This window comes from Babylonia areolata, chromosome 13 (assembly GCF_041734735.1).
Source record: "Babylonia areolata isolate BAREFJ2019XMU chromosome 13, ASM4173473v1, whole genome shotgun sequence".
Lineage (NCBI taxonomy): Eukaryota > Metazoa > Mollusca > Gastropoda > Neogastropoda > Buccinidae > Babylonia > Babylonia areolata.
Genome location: NC_134888.1, coordinates 19,251,849 through 19,266,848, shown reverse-complemented (window position 1 = coordinate 19,266,848; position 15,000 = coordinate 19,251,849). Strand labels below are relative to the sequence as shown.

At 43.1% G+C, this 15,000-nt stretch overlaps 1 protein-coding gene across 5 annotated transcripts in view; it reads left to right on the top strand.

Annotated features, from left to right (window-relative positions):
• Positions 1-15,000, top strand: part of LOC143289128 (uncharacterized) — a 28,593-nt gene that overhangs the window by 13,415 nt on the left and 178 nt on the right. For 4 of the 5 annotated variants that reach the window (XM_076597998.1, XM_076597999.1, XM_076598002.1 and 1 more), the window contains 8 exons: positions 2,602-3,007; positions 3,565-4,119; positions 6,614-6,737; positions 7,111-7,206; positions 8,753-8,857; positions 9,472-9,699; positions 10,349-10,432; positions 12,119-15,000. The exon at positions 12,119-15,000 is cut by the window's right edge and continues 178 nt beyond it. In XM_076597998.1, coding sequence (XP_076454113.1) covers positions 2,602-3,007; positions 3,565-4,119; positions 6,614-6,737; positions 7,111-7,206; positions 8,753-8,857; positions 9,472-9,699; positions 10,349-10,432; positions 12,119-12,503 — 1,983 coding nt within the window. In that variant the 3' untranslated portion in view covers positions 12,504-15,000. The remainder of the gene's footprint in view (positions 1-2,601; positions 3,008-3,564; positions 4,120-6,613; positions 6,738-7,110; positions 7,207-8,752; positions 8,858-9,471; positions 9,700-10,348; positions 10,433-12,118) is intronic. The other variant, XM_076598000.1, reaches the window with a different exon arrangement.

The following is a 15,000-nucleotide window of genomic DNA, read 5'->3' as shown; positions in this document are numbered from 1 at the left end:
ATGGGGAGATCCTTGGCTGGAAGTCCTCCTAAGAGACGGAACTCCGAAGAAAAAACCTGCACCTGCCGAGGCCGTCCTATACGTGGCAGTATCTGCACCTGTGGGACTGTGAGCGTCGGCAGGCGAGAGAGTGGGGAAGGGACTGCACAACTCCTCCTCACTAAAAAAAGAAAAAAGAAAAAGAAAAAAAAGTCACCTGTGCTGGTTAGGCAACCAGGCTATGTCGGAACGACGAGCTAGCCCTTCAACGTTTTCCCTTGCAACACCTGTGGGAAGTGCTGCGCATCCAGAACCGGCCTCTTCTCCCATAATTATGAGGACACACACCGACAGATAAGCCTGCCTGCCTACTCATCCGTCGGTTCGACGGGAGACTCTATCAGTATGATATGTTTTCTGAATAAAGATTTGTTCAAAACCAACTCAGTTCTCCAGTATCGCTTTCGTCTGCTATGTCGGTGTACAGCTCGACGTGACTGGCTGTCTAAAGTGAGATATGAAAACCTCTCTCTGATATTGCATCGTTTCCACTGTGGCTCACTGTGAATCAAACAATTAGCCTGTATACTTAAGGCCAGCACTCTCTGTGGTGAATGCTTCAATAAATAATTGTTTCTAAGATGTTCATTGCTTATCACAGTGACTTCTCTTCTGCAACCAGTCCCGATCTCTTTGATATATATACAGTTGCTGATCCATCTTTCCGATTCGCAGTAGCAGCAGAACCAGTTGTTATGGCAGGATGAGTAGTAGTAGCAGGGGCAGCAGCAACAGCAGCAGCAGCAGCAGTAGTAGTTGTAGTAGTAGTAGTAGTAAGAGGAGGAGGAGAGGCAGCAGCAGTAGTTATGGCAGTAGCAGTAGCAGTAACACGAGTAGCAGCAGCAGTACTACTGGTAGTAGTAGTAGTAACACCGTAGGAGGTGAAGCAGCAGCAGTAGTAGCAGTAGTAGCGGTAGTTGTACAGACAAAAGAAGCAGTGAAGCTTTCTGACAGCCCCCTTCTGTGTTTTAGAAAAACCAAACAAAAAACAAAAACAAGAGAGGCAAGGCCTTCATGTCTCACTTGTGATAAATTAAATCCCCTAGCATTAATTACAGAGTAATTTCCCTTATTTTACTATCTGCACCAAAACGTTTGCAAAATAAATAAAACTTCCATGCTTAGCAAAAGAAGTTCCTGTTTGAACAAAAAATGATAATAATGACTGCTCTTGTTGTTGGGTTAGAATATCAGATCAAAGTGCCAAGTTTAGAGAATACAAAAAATATAAATATAACAGTAAATGCAGTTTGCATATAATTAGGCTTCATTTTTTTGTGCCCATCCCAGAGGTGCAATATTGTTTTAAACAAGATGACTGGAAAGAACTGAATTTTTCCTATTTTTATGCCTAATTTGGTGTCAACTGACAAAGCATTTGCAGAGAAAATGTCAATGTTAAAGTTTACCACGGACACACACACACACACACACACACAGACAACCGAACACCGGGTTAAAACATAGACTCACTTTGTTTACACAAGTGAGTCAAAAATAACTTGTGAATAGCGTACAGGTTTCGCGGCGCACAATTTGTCACGTTTTCACTCATCACTGTTGCTACATTCTGTACCAAAACATTCGCACTTTCTCTTGAATATTACGCCGATGTGTTCCCTTAGGAAGATGTAACCTGTCGGCAGAGATTTTATGAATTATGACTGACGACAGCTTGCCTGGCCATTTATCCCACTGTAGCTGAGGGAGATTGCGGTGAGTGTGTGTGTGTGTGTGTGTGTGTGTGTATGGTGAGCTGGTTACTATTGTTTTTGTATTTTTGTCCTCCACGCTGAGGAATAAGACAACCGGTCAAGTATCAGGGTTTTTTTCTTTTTTTTTGGTTTTCTTAGTGTCACTGGCGCTGTTGGGTTTTTTTGTTTTTTGTTTTTTTGTTTGTTTGTTTTGATTCAAGCAGATGTGTGTAGTGTAGGCCTAAATGCATCGGTCTGCATATTTTTGACTTTGAGAAAATAGTCTGTTGAATCTATTGTTATGCTGCGTTTGAATGAAATACGTGTACTGACATGCAAACACTCATGCACGCACGAAGGCATTAACTTGTATGTCTTTATGTGCTTTATTGCTCACTCGGTGATAACCCTGCGCCTCCCCCCCCCATCCCCCACATTCTCCTCTTACCACCACCACCACCACCTCTGCCACGTGATTAATGATTTGCATATCTTCCGATCGTCGTTACACTTCTACAAGACATATCACACACACACACACACACACACACACACATATATAATATATATATATATACAATATATATATATATAATTGAGAGAGAGAGAGAGAGAGAGAGAGAGAGAGAGAGAGAGACGTAACTACTCACAGTTCGAGAAGCTCGAAGTGAATGATGGTGTGTGTGTGTGTGTGTGTGTGTGTGTGTGTGTGTGTGTGATGCATGAAAGTGCATGTATGTGTGTGCACCTGTGCACGCAAACGTTTGTGTATGCTTGTGTTCGTGCGTGCCTGCGTGCGTGCGCGCGCGTGTGTGTACATATGTGTACATGTATGTGCATGTGCATGCACTGTGTAATGTGTGTGCAGTGTAGAGCGCCGTTGCAGCGAGGTGACTGGACAGTCACCCACAGAACCACCCCAACCATGGGAAACCAAGCGGTCAGGCCTTACATAGTGGATGACCAGGAGTCGGACATCGATGACGACATCTGCTACGACACTGCCCCGGAGACCGACCCTCACGCCCACGACTCGGCGGATGACCTTGACGATGACCTTGACCTTGGCAGAGAGAAGGTCAGCAAGGTGAAGGCCGAGAAGCGAGTCAAGAAGAAGATGTCCGTGGATGCTGAGGTGGTCAGTAGTCTGGTGGCTAACGTGGAGGAACTGTTGGGTCACCTCAGTAACCATGACTACCAGGCGGCTCATTCTGCCGCCATGCTGCTCAAATCATGCGGCATCGGAGGAGGAGGAGGAGGAGGAGGTGGTGGTGGTGAGTATGACTTCTGACGTCTTCTGAACTGAGCCCTGAACCCCATCTGTAACTCGCGTGTGTGTGTGTGTGCGTGCGTGCGTGCATGTGTGCGTGTGTGTGTTCGCGCGCGCGTGCGCGTGTGCATGCATGTGCTGTTTTCGCAAACGAATGGTTCTGCTTGCAGTCTGGTGGAACTTGTAGTGGAATCAACTGTAGCAGCAGCAGCCCTTGAATTAAATGAGTTTTATTGAATCATTCTGCAGTCTCGAGTTAATGTACACATCCTGTTAAAACAAAAAATGAAGAATGCAAACAAAAATAAACAAATAAATATATAAATAAATGAATGAATAAAGAAATAAATAAAGTGAGCGTGAAAGTCGTACCATCTGGAAGTCAGCATGCATCCCCACTGCCTGGCTTGCGACAGTCAAACACAGAATCAGGATCATTGTCAATGAAACCTTAACAAGGTTAATAATACACACACACACACACACACACACACACACACACACACACACACACACGCTGTTCCCATCTGACCACAATCCATTGTCCACCACTGAATCCAGGCGTCCCATCATCACCGCCACAACCACCACAGTCCCCCGTCAACGTCTCTGTCACAGACACCACCACCACCACCACCACCACCAACCACAGCAGCTTCTCCCTGTCGCCCAACACCAGAAGCCAGGGACTGAGCGAGGACGAGCAGAGGACCCTAGAGATCCTGGAGCGAGAAATCCTCATGACTGACGACCACCCAGACACCGAGCCGCAAAGGAGACCCGATGCTGGCTCCAGGACGGACAGGAAGACGCTCACCACACCCGCGCGGGAAGGAGGAGGAGGAGGAGGGGGAGGAGGAGGAGCCCATAAGGCGGTGTCCGGGCAGCACCCTAGGCAGGCTTCCAGATCCCCGGCTCGCTCAGGCATCCCCACCCTCCACAGGAGCTCCTCCGGGAGCCGAAGACCTGTGTCGCCTGGAAGGTCAAGGCTGCCGCTGTGGTCTGAGAGCCGCGGGGTGTCGCCCAATGGGAACGCTTGTTTGGATGTTGACGGTGCCGGTGAGAGGGGCGTGTCCAGGGAGTGGGAGGTGAAGAGAAAGGAGAGAAAGCAGACAGGTAAGTCTGGAGTTTGAGTAATTCGGTGTATCTGTGTTTGAGCATTTTTTTGTTTGTTGTGATTATTATTATTATTATTATTATTATTTTTTTTTTTACACAAATGCATGCGCTTTGATTTATCTCTGCACAAGATTTAGCGGTATGTAAATATCAATTATTGTTACTATTTGTCCTCTCTGTGTGTGCCCCTCTCTCTCTCTCTCCTGAACTCTTTCTTTTCTTAATTCTCTTTTAATTGGAGGAAACAACCAATCGACTTGATCTAAGCTCGGACACACCTTAATTTTGGAAACTGCTTTGTCAAGGGTTACAGCTCGCTGAACCCCCATAGGTAGGGAAGAGAAGTCCCCCCACGCTGACTTGATGCAGACTGCTGGAAGACCAGGGCTGGGTTGCGGCCTGAGCGATCTTAGCAGCACTGCTGAGTTTGCTCAGCGTAAACCTTAGTCTCCGATTATTCCAGACTTTTCAGCAAACCTTTCGCTGCTAAGATCATTTATAAATGAACTCAGGATAGGTCAGTCTAGTGGGTCCAGTCTTAGCTGGGACATCGCAAAGACGATGGATGCCAAGGAGGTAATCTAGTGCAACTGTTAAGTATAACCGGTCCCAGAACAGTAGTGACCGTGGAAGCTCCATGTGTCTCCCAAAACAGTGGAATGCAACGCCGGGTTCATGCTGAAGATCTTGGAAAGGTCTCGATCTGCCATGGCTGAATAGTCAATAGCTGCGTCCATATTAACTCACTCAGTACGGCCAGCCCTCTCTTCTCCTCTACACAGACCCCTCGGATGTCCAGTGGGTGTCTGAATGACCCAACCTTTAGCTTCCGTCGTCAGAATTGTGGTATTCTTTGTCGACATTCACCTCTTCAGTATAAGAGCCTCCCGCTTGCCATTTTTTGATGGTGGTAATTGGGGTGAAACGCTGTTAACGTCGTCTCTTTCGCCGTTCGTATGGAGAGAGTTAAACACTGGTGGACGGACATGCACGTTTTCTGTCCGCTCGTGTCCTTACTATAAAAGCGTTCATACAAGACGGTAACGGATAGTAACCTTAGCAACAACGAAACACAAGACCCAGAAATCACACAAACAACCCACACAAGACAAAACAAACAAAACCCAACCCCACTCTAGCACTCAACACATTAACAACACAACACCCACCCACATGCAATCAACACAACAAACAACCAACCCCCAAATCATACCAATACAACCCCCACTAAAATATCAACAAGCACAACCCCATACATACCAATCACAGTAACAACCCCCTTACCACGCAAACGAACACCCCCCCCCCCCCCCCCCCCCCCCCCCCCAACTCCCCCTACCATCAAACACATACGACCCCAACTACACAAACAAATACCTCCACTAAAACAACTCCAACCGAACAAACTTGACCTTAAGGGTGTAGGCGCCAACAGGTCGTTAAACTCAAACAGAACTAGAACGGTAACGGCGAGGGAGAGTGGTGCATCTCTGCGACTTCCATTCCAGTTATAGCGTCGTTGAAAAGCGCACGTTGCGACATTGGAATTGACTATGTCTCAGTTTGATCAAATCGACATATTTCGCTCCCAGATCTAAATGCATGGCAGTCAGTCGTGTCCGACTAAAACCACCATGACAGCAGAAAAGGCAACGGCTGTCCCAACTATCTGGGCAAGAATTTTCTTATAGAGATGAACTTGATGCCATGCCAAAGTTAGGCTTCATCCCCACTCGCTCGGCCAAGACGGTTTTTAGAACAGTCAGCGTTGGGATGGTTCCCAAAAGCCAACTAGCTCCAGATTAGGCTGCAGCACTAACAGCCAGTGCAGTCTTCTCTCCTAGTTTGAATCCCCCCCCCCCCCCCCCCTCCCCAGTCTCGTTTCAGCAAATTTATGTTTGTCGACGAGGTCAAGTTTTCGCCACTTACCTGGATCTATCAATGGCAGCTCAAGGAAGACGGCAGCACCGACAACTGAGGCCGCTTAATACTGAGACCGCTGGAGAGTTCCGTGCTTATCATGACTTATGAAGGCGCATCACATGATCTGTCCTCTTGAAGTTTATTGGCTCTCCGAAATTTCGAGCAACAAAGGCTATCGAGAGAGGCAGAACGTGCGAAACAGCAGGCTTCTTTTTTTTTTTTTTTTGCTCTTTTTTGTGTGTGCATACGATGGCACTTCATTAACCAGAGTTTAGTTGTAGCAATGGAAGCTATCAACCGAAAAAAATGGAGTACAGCACATGTTTGCTGCTTTTTTCTATATCGATCGCCTTTTGTCATTGCTCGAATTTCGAGTAAAAGTTAAATGCGCAAGATCTAAGATGTCCGCGGAACTCTTTAGCGGTCTGTTCAGCGTTTTGTTATTTGTTCCTCGAAAAAAAAGGTAGATGTAAGTATTTACTTGGTGTGTGTTTTCTGAAGGCCTTGAGATTTCATTTCAAATCATCTGTTTTTGAAGCACCTGTGTTATTTTGGGATGTGCCCTCAGCACCAAGATGGGGAGAGGCGGGGTCAGCTGCTTTCTTCTTGCCCGGATGTGACGTCAGCAGTCCAGAGTGCGCAGTCTCCTTGACTACGTTGATGCAGCGAAAAGTCCTGGATTTGAGACGATGGTGAGGGTGGTGGTAGTGTGTTTTGTGAATGCGAATGCAGCGTACACTTGTGTGTGTGTGTGTGTGTGTGTGTGTGTGCTTAAAATTATTATCCAACAGTTAGAGTGCCCCAGGTCACCATTTCTCAGTAGATATTTTCATTATTATCATCATCATTGTTAATGTTATGTTGATGATTGTGATAATTATTAATAATATTTTTTTGGTGTCAGCTGTTCACAGTGATTATGAATATTAATGCTAACATTATGTTCCCAGGATGTGTAAGCCATCCTTTGTACATATTTTTTTTTATTATCGTGATTATCATGTGACCTGTCGCCATAATTGGTATTACTGATGAATATTATTATTATTATTATTATGTTGCCAGGATGTGCGTCGCCCGTCCTCAGTACCAGACAGGATGTGCTGTGTCCTGCGTAGTGTCCAGTTGGAACTACTTGTACAGTACCATTGGCAGCGGAAGGTGATTATATATATTATAACCCCTTCACTGGCTGCTGAACCTCATTGAAATGAAATCAGTGTGACATTGACTGCAAGCGTTCTATACTTTCAGGCCAGACACTACAGTCAAATAATGACCTTTTTTTTTTTCTCTCCGACTCTCTCTCTCTTTTTTGTCTACTAGGTGTATCGTCACTTGTGGATCACAAAAAAAGTGTTCTTAGATTTCTGCGAATACCCGTTGCTATGGAAACAAATCAAAATGGCTGCCAAACAATGTATGAAAGAAATCGGGTTTGTGGTCCATGTGGTGCATGCAGACACTTTTTGTTATGTGGACTTAATACACAGTGACATTATCTTAATTTTCATGTGAGATTGTGTTGTGATTATTCAATTATTTTACTTTTTATGAATTTTTGAAATTTTGGGCATTGCGAAATCCTCAAAATTTACAATGGGTAAAAAGATTGGAACTGCTATGAATTAAAACCCAGAGAATATTTTCATGCATACTCATGAAGAAACTTCAATAACATGTCATAAAACAATCATGCAAAGTCTTATGATTGTAGGTTTACTCATCATTGAGCAAGGTATGTTGTCAAGGCCAGAAACTTGATAACTTGCATCAAAATTGAACAAAAAAATATTGATAAACACTTTCGTGGTTCAGCAAGCAATCTTTATTGGCAGTTTTTTCATTGTTAAAGACATCTTTACAGTGGAAAAACTTATGCATATGATAGAAGAGATGTTCAAGAATCAAAGTCCATCAAAAACCCAAATCATGAAAAATCATCATTTTGGTCTCTTTTGCACTGCCGTGTCCTCCCTTAAAGTGGTGTGATCTGTTTCGCTGAGCGAACATAATGCAGTCCGAAGAGGATGGAGGTTGAATGAAGAATGGTGACCAACAATCTTGACCTGTATGTAACCTCAGTCTTAGTTTCTCCATAGGGCGTCACTACATTCAGACAACGCCATATACGCTACAGACGCCTGACCAGCAGCACAACCCAATGCGCTAAGTCCGGCCTTGAGTGTGCACTTATATATTTGTGTACCTGTCGGAAAAAACCCCCAGTAGACTTGAGGTGCACAGACATGGATGTATTCAAGTATTTGGTGTGTGATTCTATGCTGTAGGTGTATGTGTGTGTGAGTGCTTGTGTGTTGCATTGTGTGTGTTTGTGTGTGTGTGTGAGTGCGGGTCTGTGTGTGTGCCTGTGTCTGTCTGTCTGTGTGACTCTGTAACAGTGTAGGAATAACAAAGTGCTTATTTCTGTCACACACACACACACACACACACACACACACACACACACAACACACACACACACAACACACACACACACACACACACACACACACACACACACACACACACACACACATATATATATATAATTACATGATTTGAAAACAGAAAGAAAAAGTTCACTGATTGGCTGTTTGCTCAACTGACTGACTTGTCATTTGTCGGTCTTTCTGTCTGTCTGGCTGATCAAGCATTTAATTGACTGATTGACTTTTAAAACCAAATCATCATTTATCTGTTACAGCCTCAGTCCAATCACACAGGAGGAAGCTTTGAGCATTCTGGGATTTCAGACGCCGTACGACAACATTCGCTTTGGTCCCCTTACCTCAAATACTGTTCTTCTGAAGTGAGTTAGCGATATACTATTGAGGAACGAGGGATAGGGGATATAAAAAGAGAGGGAGAGGGGGGAAGAGAGAGCTAGATGGTTTGAGGTTGGGAGGAAGAGGAGGAGAAGGAAGGGAATCACTGTCATGATTATGTGATACTTTCTGTTGTATTTTACCAATGTAAAGTCAGAGAAAGATTGTGTAGAACTAAAGGAGTGTGTGGGGGGTGGGAGAAAAAATGCAGAGTATAACATGTATGTATACTATTATGTGTATTAAAGACTTACATCGCTCCTGTTGTCTGATAAACAAAGAAGCAAACAAAAGTTGAAAGAAACAAACTAAAGAAACAAACAAAAAAAGCTACATCTTCTGTTCTTCATGTACAGATGGTTCCAATTATTGAAAAGTAGCTTCTATAAGGTTCCAACTGTTGAAAAGTAGCTTCTGTCTTTGAACATCTAAGTTCTTCATGTACAGATGGTTCCAACCATTGAAAAGTACCTTTTATATGGTTCCAGCAGTTGAAAAGTAGCTTCTATCTCTGAACATCCAAGTTTTTCACGTACAGATGGTTCCAACTGTTGACAAATAACTTCTGTCTCTTAACACTTAAGTTCTTCACTAACAGATGGTTTCAGCAGCTGAACGACCACTTCCAAGTCAGCGGGCGGGGCTGCTACCTGTACAAACCACACGGGAAGAACCAGACGACGGCGGTGACAGCAGCGGAGGCACTGCAAAGGCTGAAAGAGGGGCTGAAGGACGGTCACACAGCCTTTGTTTATCACTGCCAGAACCACTACTTCTGCCCAGTCGGCTTTGAGGACGTCCCTGTGAGGACTGACCAGGCTTACAGGTAAAACAAAGAAGCATGATTGTGTACAGTTAAGGCGTGTGGTTAAGGAGCTGCATCCCAGATTGGACAGGTTTGAGGCTGAGCAAGGCCATTAGGGAAGCAGAAAACAGAGAAGGATGGAGGAACGTGGTTGACAGGTTATCTGTGGTGCCCCAAAGGTCATCCAGACTTCACCATTTAGTACTGCTCTTCTTCGTACAGGGGCTGTGACTCCCACATTCACTCACATACACGGATGGGCTCTTACCTGTATGACCGTCTTTATCCCAGGTAGGCAGTCATATTCTGTTTAAGGGAGGGGGGTAGGTGTGTGCACACTGGGTGTGTTCTTGTTTCCGAAACCCATCAAACGTTATAACGGATTACAGGATCTTTAACATGTGTATTTGATCTTCTGTGTGCATGTATACACGAAGGGGATTCATGCACTAGCAGGTCTTCACATATGTTGACCTGGGAGATTGGAACAGTCTCCACCCTTTTACCCACCAGGAGCTGCAACCAGAGTTTGAACCCTGGACCCCCAGATTGAAAGTCCCAGCGTTTTAACCACTCAGCTGTTGGCGTCCGCCAGTTAGTACTGCTGACATGAAGAATAGCTGATCGTGGCTGTACATGACATGAAAATGACTTGTGTGTCTATGTCCAGTGGAGTCTTACCACAGAGCGAAGTGGAGACGTGGATACTGATTGCTGATTCCAGTCCTCGCCATCCTTCCATCCACTGTAAACGGTAAGCTGTCACTTCTGCTGACTAAAAAAATAGCCATGACCACCATGGACTGTGGCTTAATTTCATCCGCAAAGCCTCTTGTGTGTGTATGTGTGTGTGTGTTTGTGTGTGTGCGTGTATGTGTGTGTGTTTGTGTGTGTGTGTGTGCATGCGTGCGTGTGTGTATGTTTGTGTGTGTGTGCGTGTGTTTGTGTGTGTGCGTGTGTTTGTGTGTGTGTGTGTGTGCGTGCATGCGTGCGTGCGTGAGTGTGTGTGTGTGTGTGTGTGTGTGTGAATTTAGGGTAGGCCTATGACTGTTCAATGCTTACTCTGCCTCTTTGAGTGTGCTAAGTCAGTTGATCAGTTTGCTTTTGGTGTCAGTTGGTATTCTTACAAATGTGAAAAAAATGTATGCATATTATTCTCTTGAAGTCCTCTTCTCCTCCTTTGGCTTTTTTTTTTCATCTTTGCAGAATCATTTTCTTCTTCTTCTTCTGTGTTTGTGGGCTGTAATTCCCACGTTCACTCGTATACTTATATACACGAGTGGGCTTTTATGTGTATGACCGTTTTTAACCCTGCCGTGTAGGCAGCCATACTCCGCTTTCGGGGGTGTGCATGTTGGGTATGTTCTTGTTTCCATAACCCACCAAACACTGACATGGATTACAGGATCTTTAATGTGCGTATTTGATCTTCTGCTTGCATATACACTTGAAGGGGGTTCGGGCACTAGCAGGTCTGCACACACGTTGACCTGGGAGATCGTAAACATCTCCACCCTTTACCCACCAGGCGCCATCACCGTGATTCGAATCCAGGACCCTCAGATTGAAAGTCCAGTGCTTTATCCACTCGCCCATCAAAATCATTTTCAAAATGGTGAAAGAATTGTTCGCCTGCACTTGCTGTCCTCTACCACTCGCTTATTCTAAGCATTAATACACATCCCCAGAACTAAGTGCAATACAACATGATGATGTGATGTGATGTGATCTGTGTTATGATGTGGTATGAGTTATTTACATTAAACAATCCAAACTTTTCAGGCCAAAAAAAAAGAAAAAAAAAAAGAAAAGAGAAGAATACTTGGGTTTTGGTTTCTACTCTGTCAGTTTAATTAAAACATGATCTCTATATCTGGTGTAAAGATAATTAATAACTCATTGAGCCCTTGCTCTGGCATCAAAAATCGTCAGATTAGAACAGTTTCAAAGTTCCTACATACGCATAAAATGCTAGGCAAGGGAACTAACTTCTGCAGTATTTTCGGATGTGCCCACAAGTACTTTGGAGGAGGGAAAAACAGTATATTTTTTGCATTCTTTCCCTGCACCAGTATGGCATGGGAAGTTTGCTGAGGCTTTAAACTCTCCACTGTTGAATGGGGAGAACCATTGGCAGTATCCATATTTCTTCCCCTGTGTTCTTTCCATTTAGTTTCGCGATTCCAAAGAACAAAAAATCATAAGTTTATTCAAATAACATTGTAATATATATTCTGCATTTCTTCCCCTGTCAAGAGACATAAAGAAGGCCAGTCAAAGAGTGGAGGGGAAGAAATGTAGAGTACTGATATATTACAATGTTATTAACCAATTTAAAAACCTTTTTCCCGTCTTATCAACAGAAAAGTACAGGGGAAGAAATGTGAATATTGCCGAACTACTTAATTAAAACCTTTTCCCTTTCTCCGACCTCTGCCAGCTGGGACGACATCTCCATCGACCTTAACTGCCAGAGCCCGGAATACCTGGACATCCGACGCGACTGGAAAGGTCTGCAGCGACGCCCCTCCGGCAAAAACGAGGGAGGCAACCACCACTGCATCCTGGCCTTCCAAAGTGGCGGGCCCTCCCACTCCCCCAGACACACCCCCCCAGCCAGACCCACACACGTTCCTCGACTCTCTGGTTTGCCCGTGCGTCGTTCAGGTGGCGGCAGTGGTTCTGGAAGCCCTGAGTGCAAAACGGAATCGGAAGAAGCGAAGTCGTCTGGCGTGGTCTGGTTGGGGGAGGAGGTTCCGTTTGAGGAGGAGTCGTGTGCCAGCGAAGAAGATTTGCGGTCAAACGTCAGTGAAGATATTCAGTGAGAGGAGATGCTGGATAGTTTTAACTCTTTCACCGCCAAATTTCTGTGTGAAAAACATGCCCCAGAGCCATGTAGTTTGGATAAGATACTCTTTCAAGCTTTGTTACAATGTGAAAAATGTTTTTTTCATACATGATCCCTTGATGTCAACTTAAATCGCCTATGGTGGTGAAAGAGTTAAAAAGAAAAAAAAAAGAAGTTTGTTTGTTTTGTTTTTATTGCAGTAAACAGACCTGTAACTATCAGATGAAAAAATAAATACACATATCATAATTGGTGTTGAGCAGGGGTTGGGATCGGAAGGTGGGGGGTGTGGAAATGGTGCTTGTAATGGAGTAAGGTGGCCTTGGATTTCGAGTGGGAAGCTTGTATTTTATGAGCAAAAAAAGTATATATATATATTTTTTTTTTTTTTTTTTTTTTTGAGTGGGGGGTTTGTGTTTTGTTTTGTTTTTCTATGATGAATGAAACTTAGAACAGCAGTTGTTGATCATTGTGTGCACATGAGTGAGCAAGAAGAAAAAGAGAGATTTTTAAAAACTGTGATACAGAGACTATTTGTTGCAACAGGTTTTTCTCTGTGTCTTGTCTCTGTCCATCTGTCTACCCCTTTCTCTTCCTATGTTGTTCTCTGTCTTTTGGTTCCATTTTTTACAACATGTACAGGTTCCAGTTATTAATTTTCTGTATGATTTATGAGAGAAACAGGAAGTGAAATAGATTAAGAAAGCACTGGGTATTATGTGCTGTACACTGTGGAACATGCTGTCTTCATTTCTATGTATTTTCCTCTTTCATTGCTGAACTGTGCAAATCCTACAGACTGCTTTGCGTAGGCAATGGTGATTCTTTTTCTTGGCTTTTTTTTTCCTTTGATAAAATCAAATTTCTTATTTATGCTTCCATTTTTTTTCAGAGTTGTATATATTTTAAGAAATATCAGCACATAATGACTGGTGGTTAAGAACTGATTTCTAAGGAACTATATGAATGTGGGCTTTTAATTTGTTCTTCAAAGAAACACAGTCGTATTTCATGATACATTAATTTGTATTACCATGTTGATCGCAATGTATGCTTGCCATAGACAGTTTGATTTTTTTTTAAATTATCTTTCTCGCTGTATAGCATACATTTTTCGAAAGTCACATTTTCTTAGAAGACTTGGTCTGGACAGCAGATGAATGTTTCAGATGATTCAGTTTATAATTCTTGTATTTCGTACAGCTTGCTTGTACATGCGTATAAAATTTTTAAATCACTGATACATACATATCAGTCGTTGGATGCAAAATGTGATGTGTAAGTGTTGCTATCCATTTCTTTTATTTATATTAACTGTGACCTGTGATGGGAATGCATATTGTAAACATCACTGACCTAAAAAGGTGTGCCTTTGCAGGAGCAAATTGATAGAGTGCTTGTAAACTGATTTTGTTGTTGTTGTTGTTACTGTTGCCTTGAATGAAGTTTTGAATCAAGGACTTCCAAGTGGGTTTTGGTCCACTTTGTCTTCCATGTTTTGGGGATTAGTTGAACAACACATCTCATCACGAGCTTTCTGCTGCTGCTGTTTTGGTTAGCTTGTTTGTTTCTCTGTTCAACGTTAGTTTAAACATGTTCAGGTATCTAGTCATACCCTGCAACACCTTGTGTGATCTTTCTGCTGCTGTGGTTAGTGTTGAAGTTTAAAACCACATCCTGAAAATGCACATGTATAATTATATGATTATAAATAACATCCTTTAACCACTGTCATGAAATATGATAACTCGCTCATTCATAAATACATCAGCCTTACTTAAACTCTTCTGGTGAAGTGTCAGGATTTCAACTTACAGATTTTGCGGAGTGCAAAAAAAAAAAAAAAAAAAAAAAAAAAAAAGGCACAGATAATGTGTTCGTGAGTTCATTGTCATTGAAATACTTAAAGCTCATTTTTGGAATAATACTTAGGTGCGCAGACAATGTGTTCGTGAGTCTAGTGTCATTAAGATACCTAAAGTTTCTTTATATATAACACATACTGAGGTGCACAAACAGTGTGTTCATTTAGTAGTGTCATTTGAATACTTAAAGCCTCTAATTTTTTTAATTTTTTTTATAGATAATACTGTGGTGCATTTCCAGAAATGGCAGAAACATAAGATATAGATCATCTGTGCATATTACTGCTGCCCTTTCACATGTTCATATGTCAGCCTCCTTGAGGTTGGGTTGTAAGAGCGATCTCAGCAACACTATGTTTGCTTAGCATAATCAAGAACTTTCCGGAGTCTATGGATTTTGGATGGACTTGGGAAAGTGTTTTCTGCTTAGCAAATTTAGCGCTGCCTCAGAATAAGAAGAATTGGCGCTATGTTTGCTTGGTATTGTAATTGCTTCTCCTGAGTCTGTACAATTAGCGTAGACTTAGAAAAAAAATTTCTGCTAAGCAAACTTACCTCTGCCACAGATTTAGGAAAATTAGTGCTATGTTTGCTTAGTATTGAGAATTT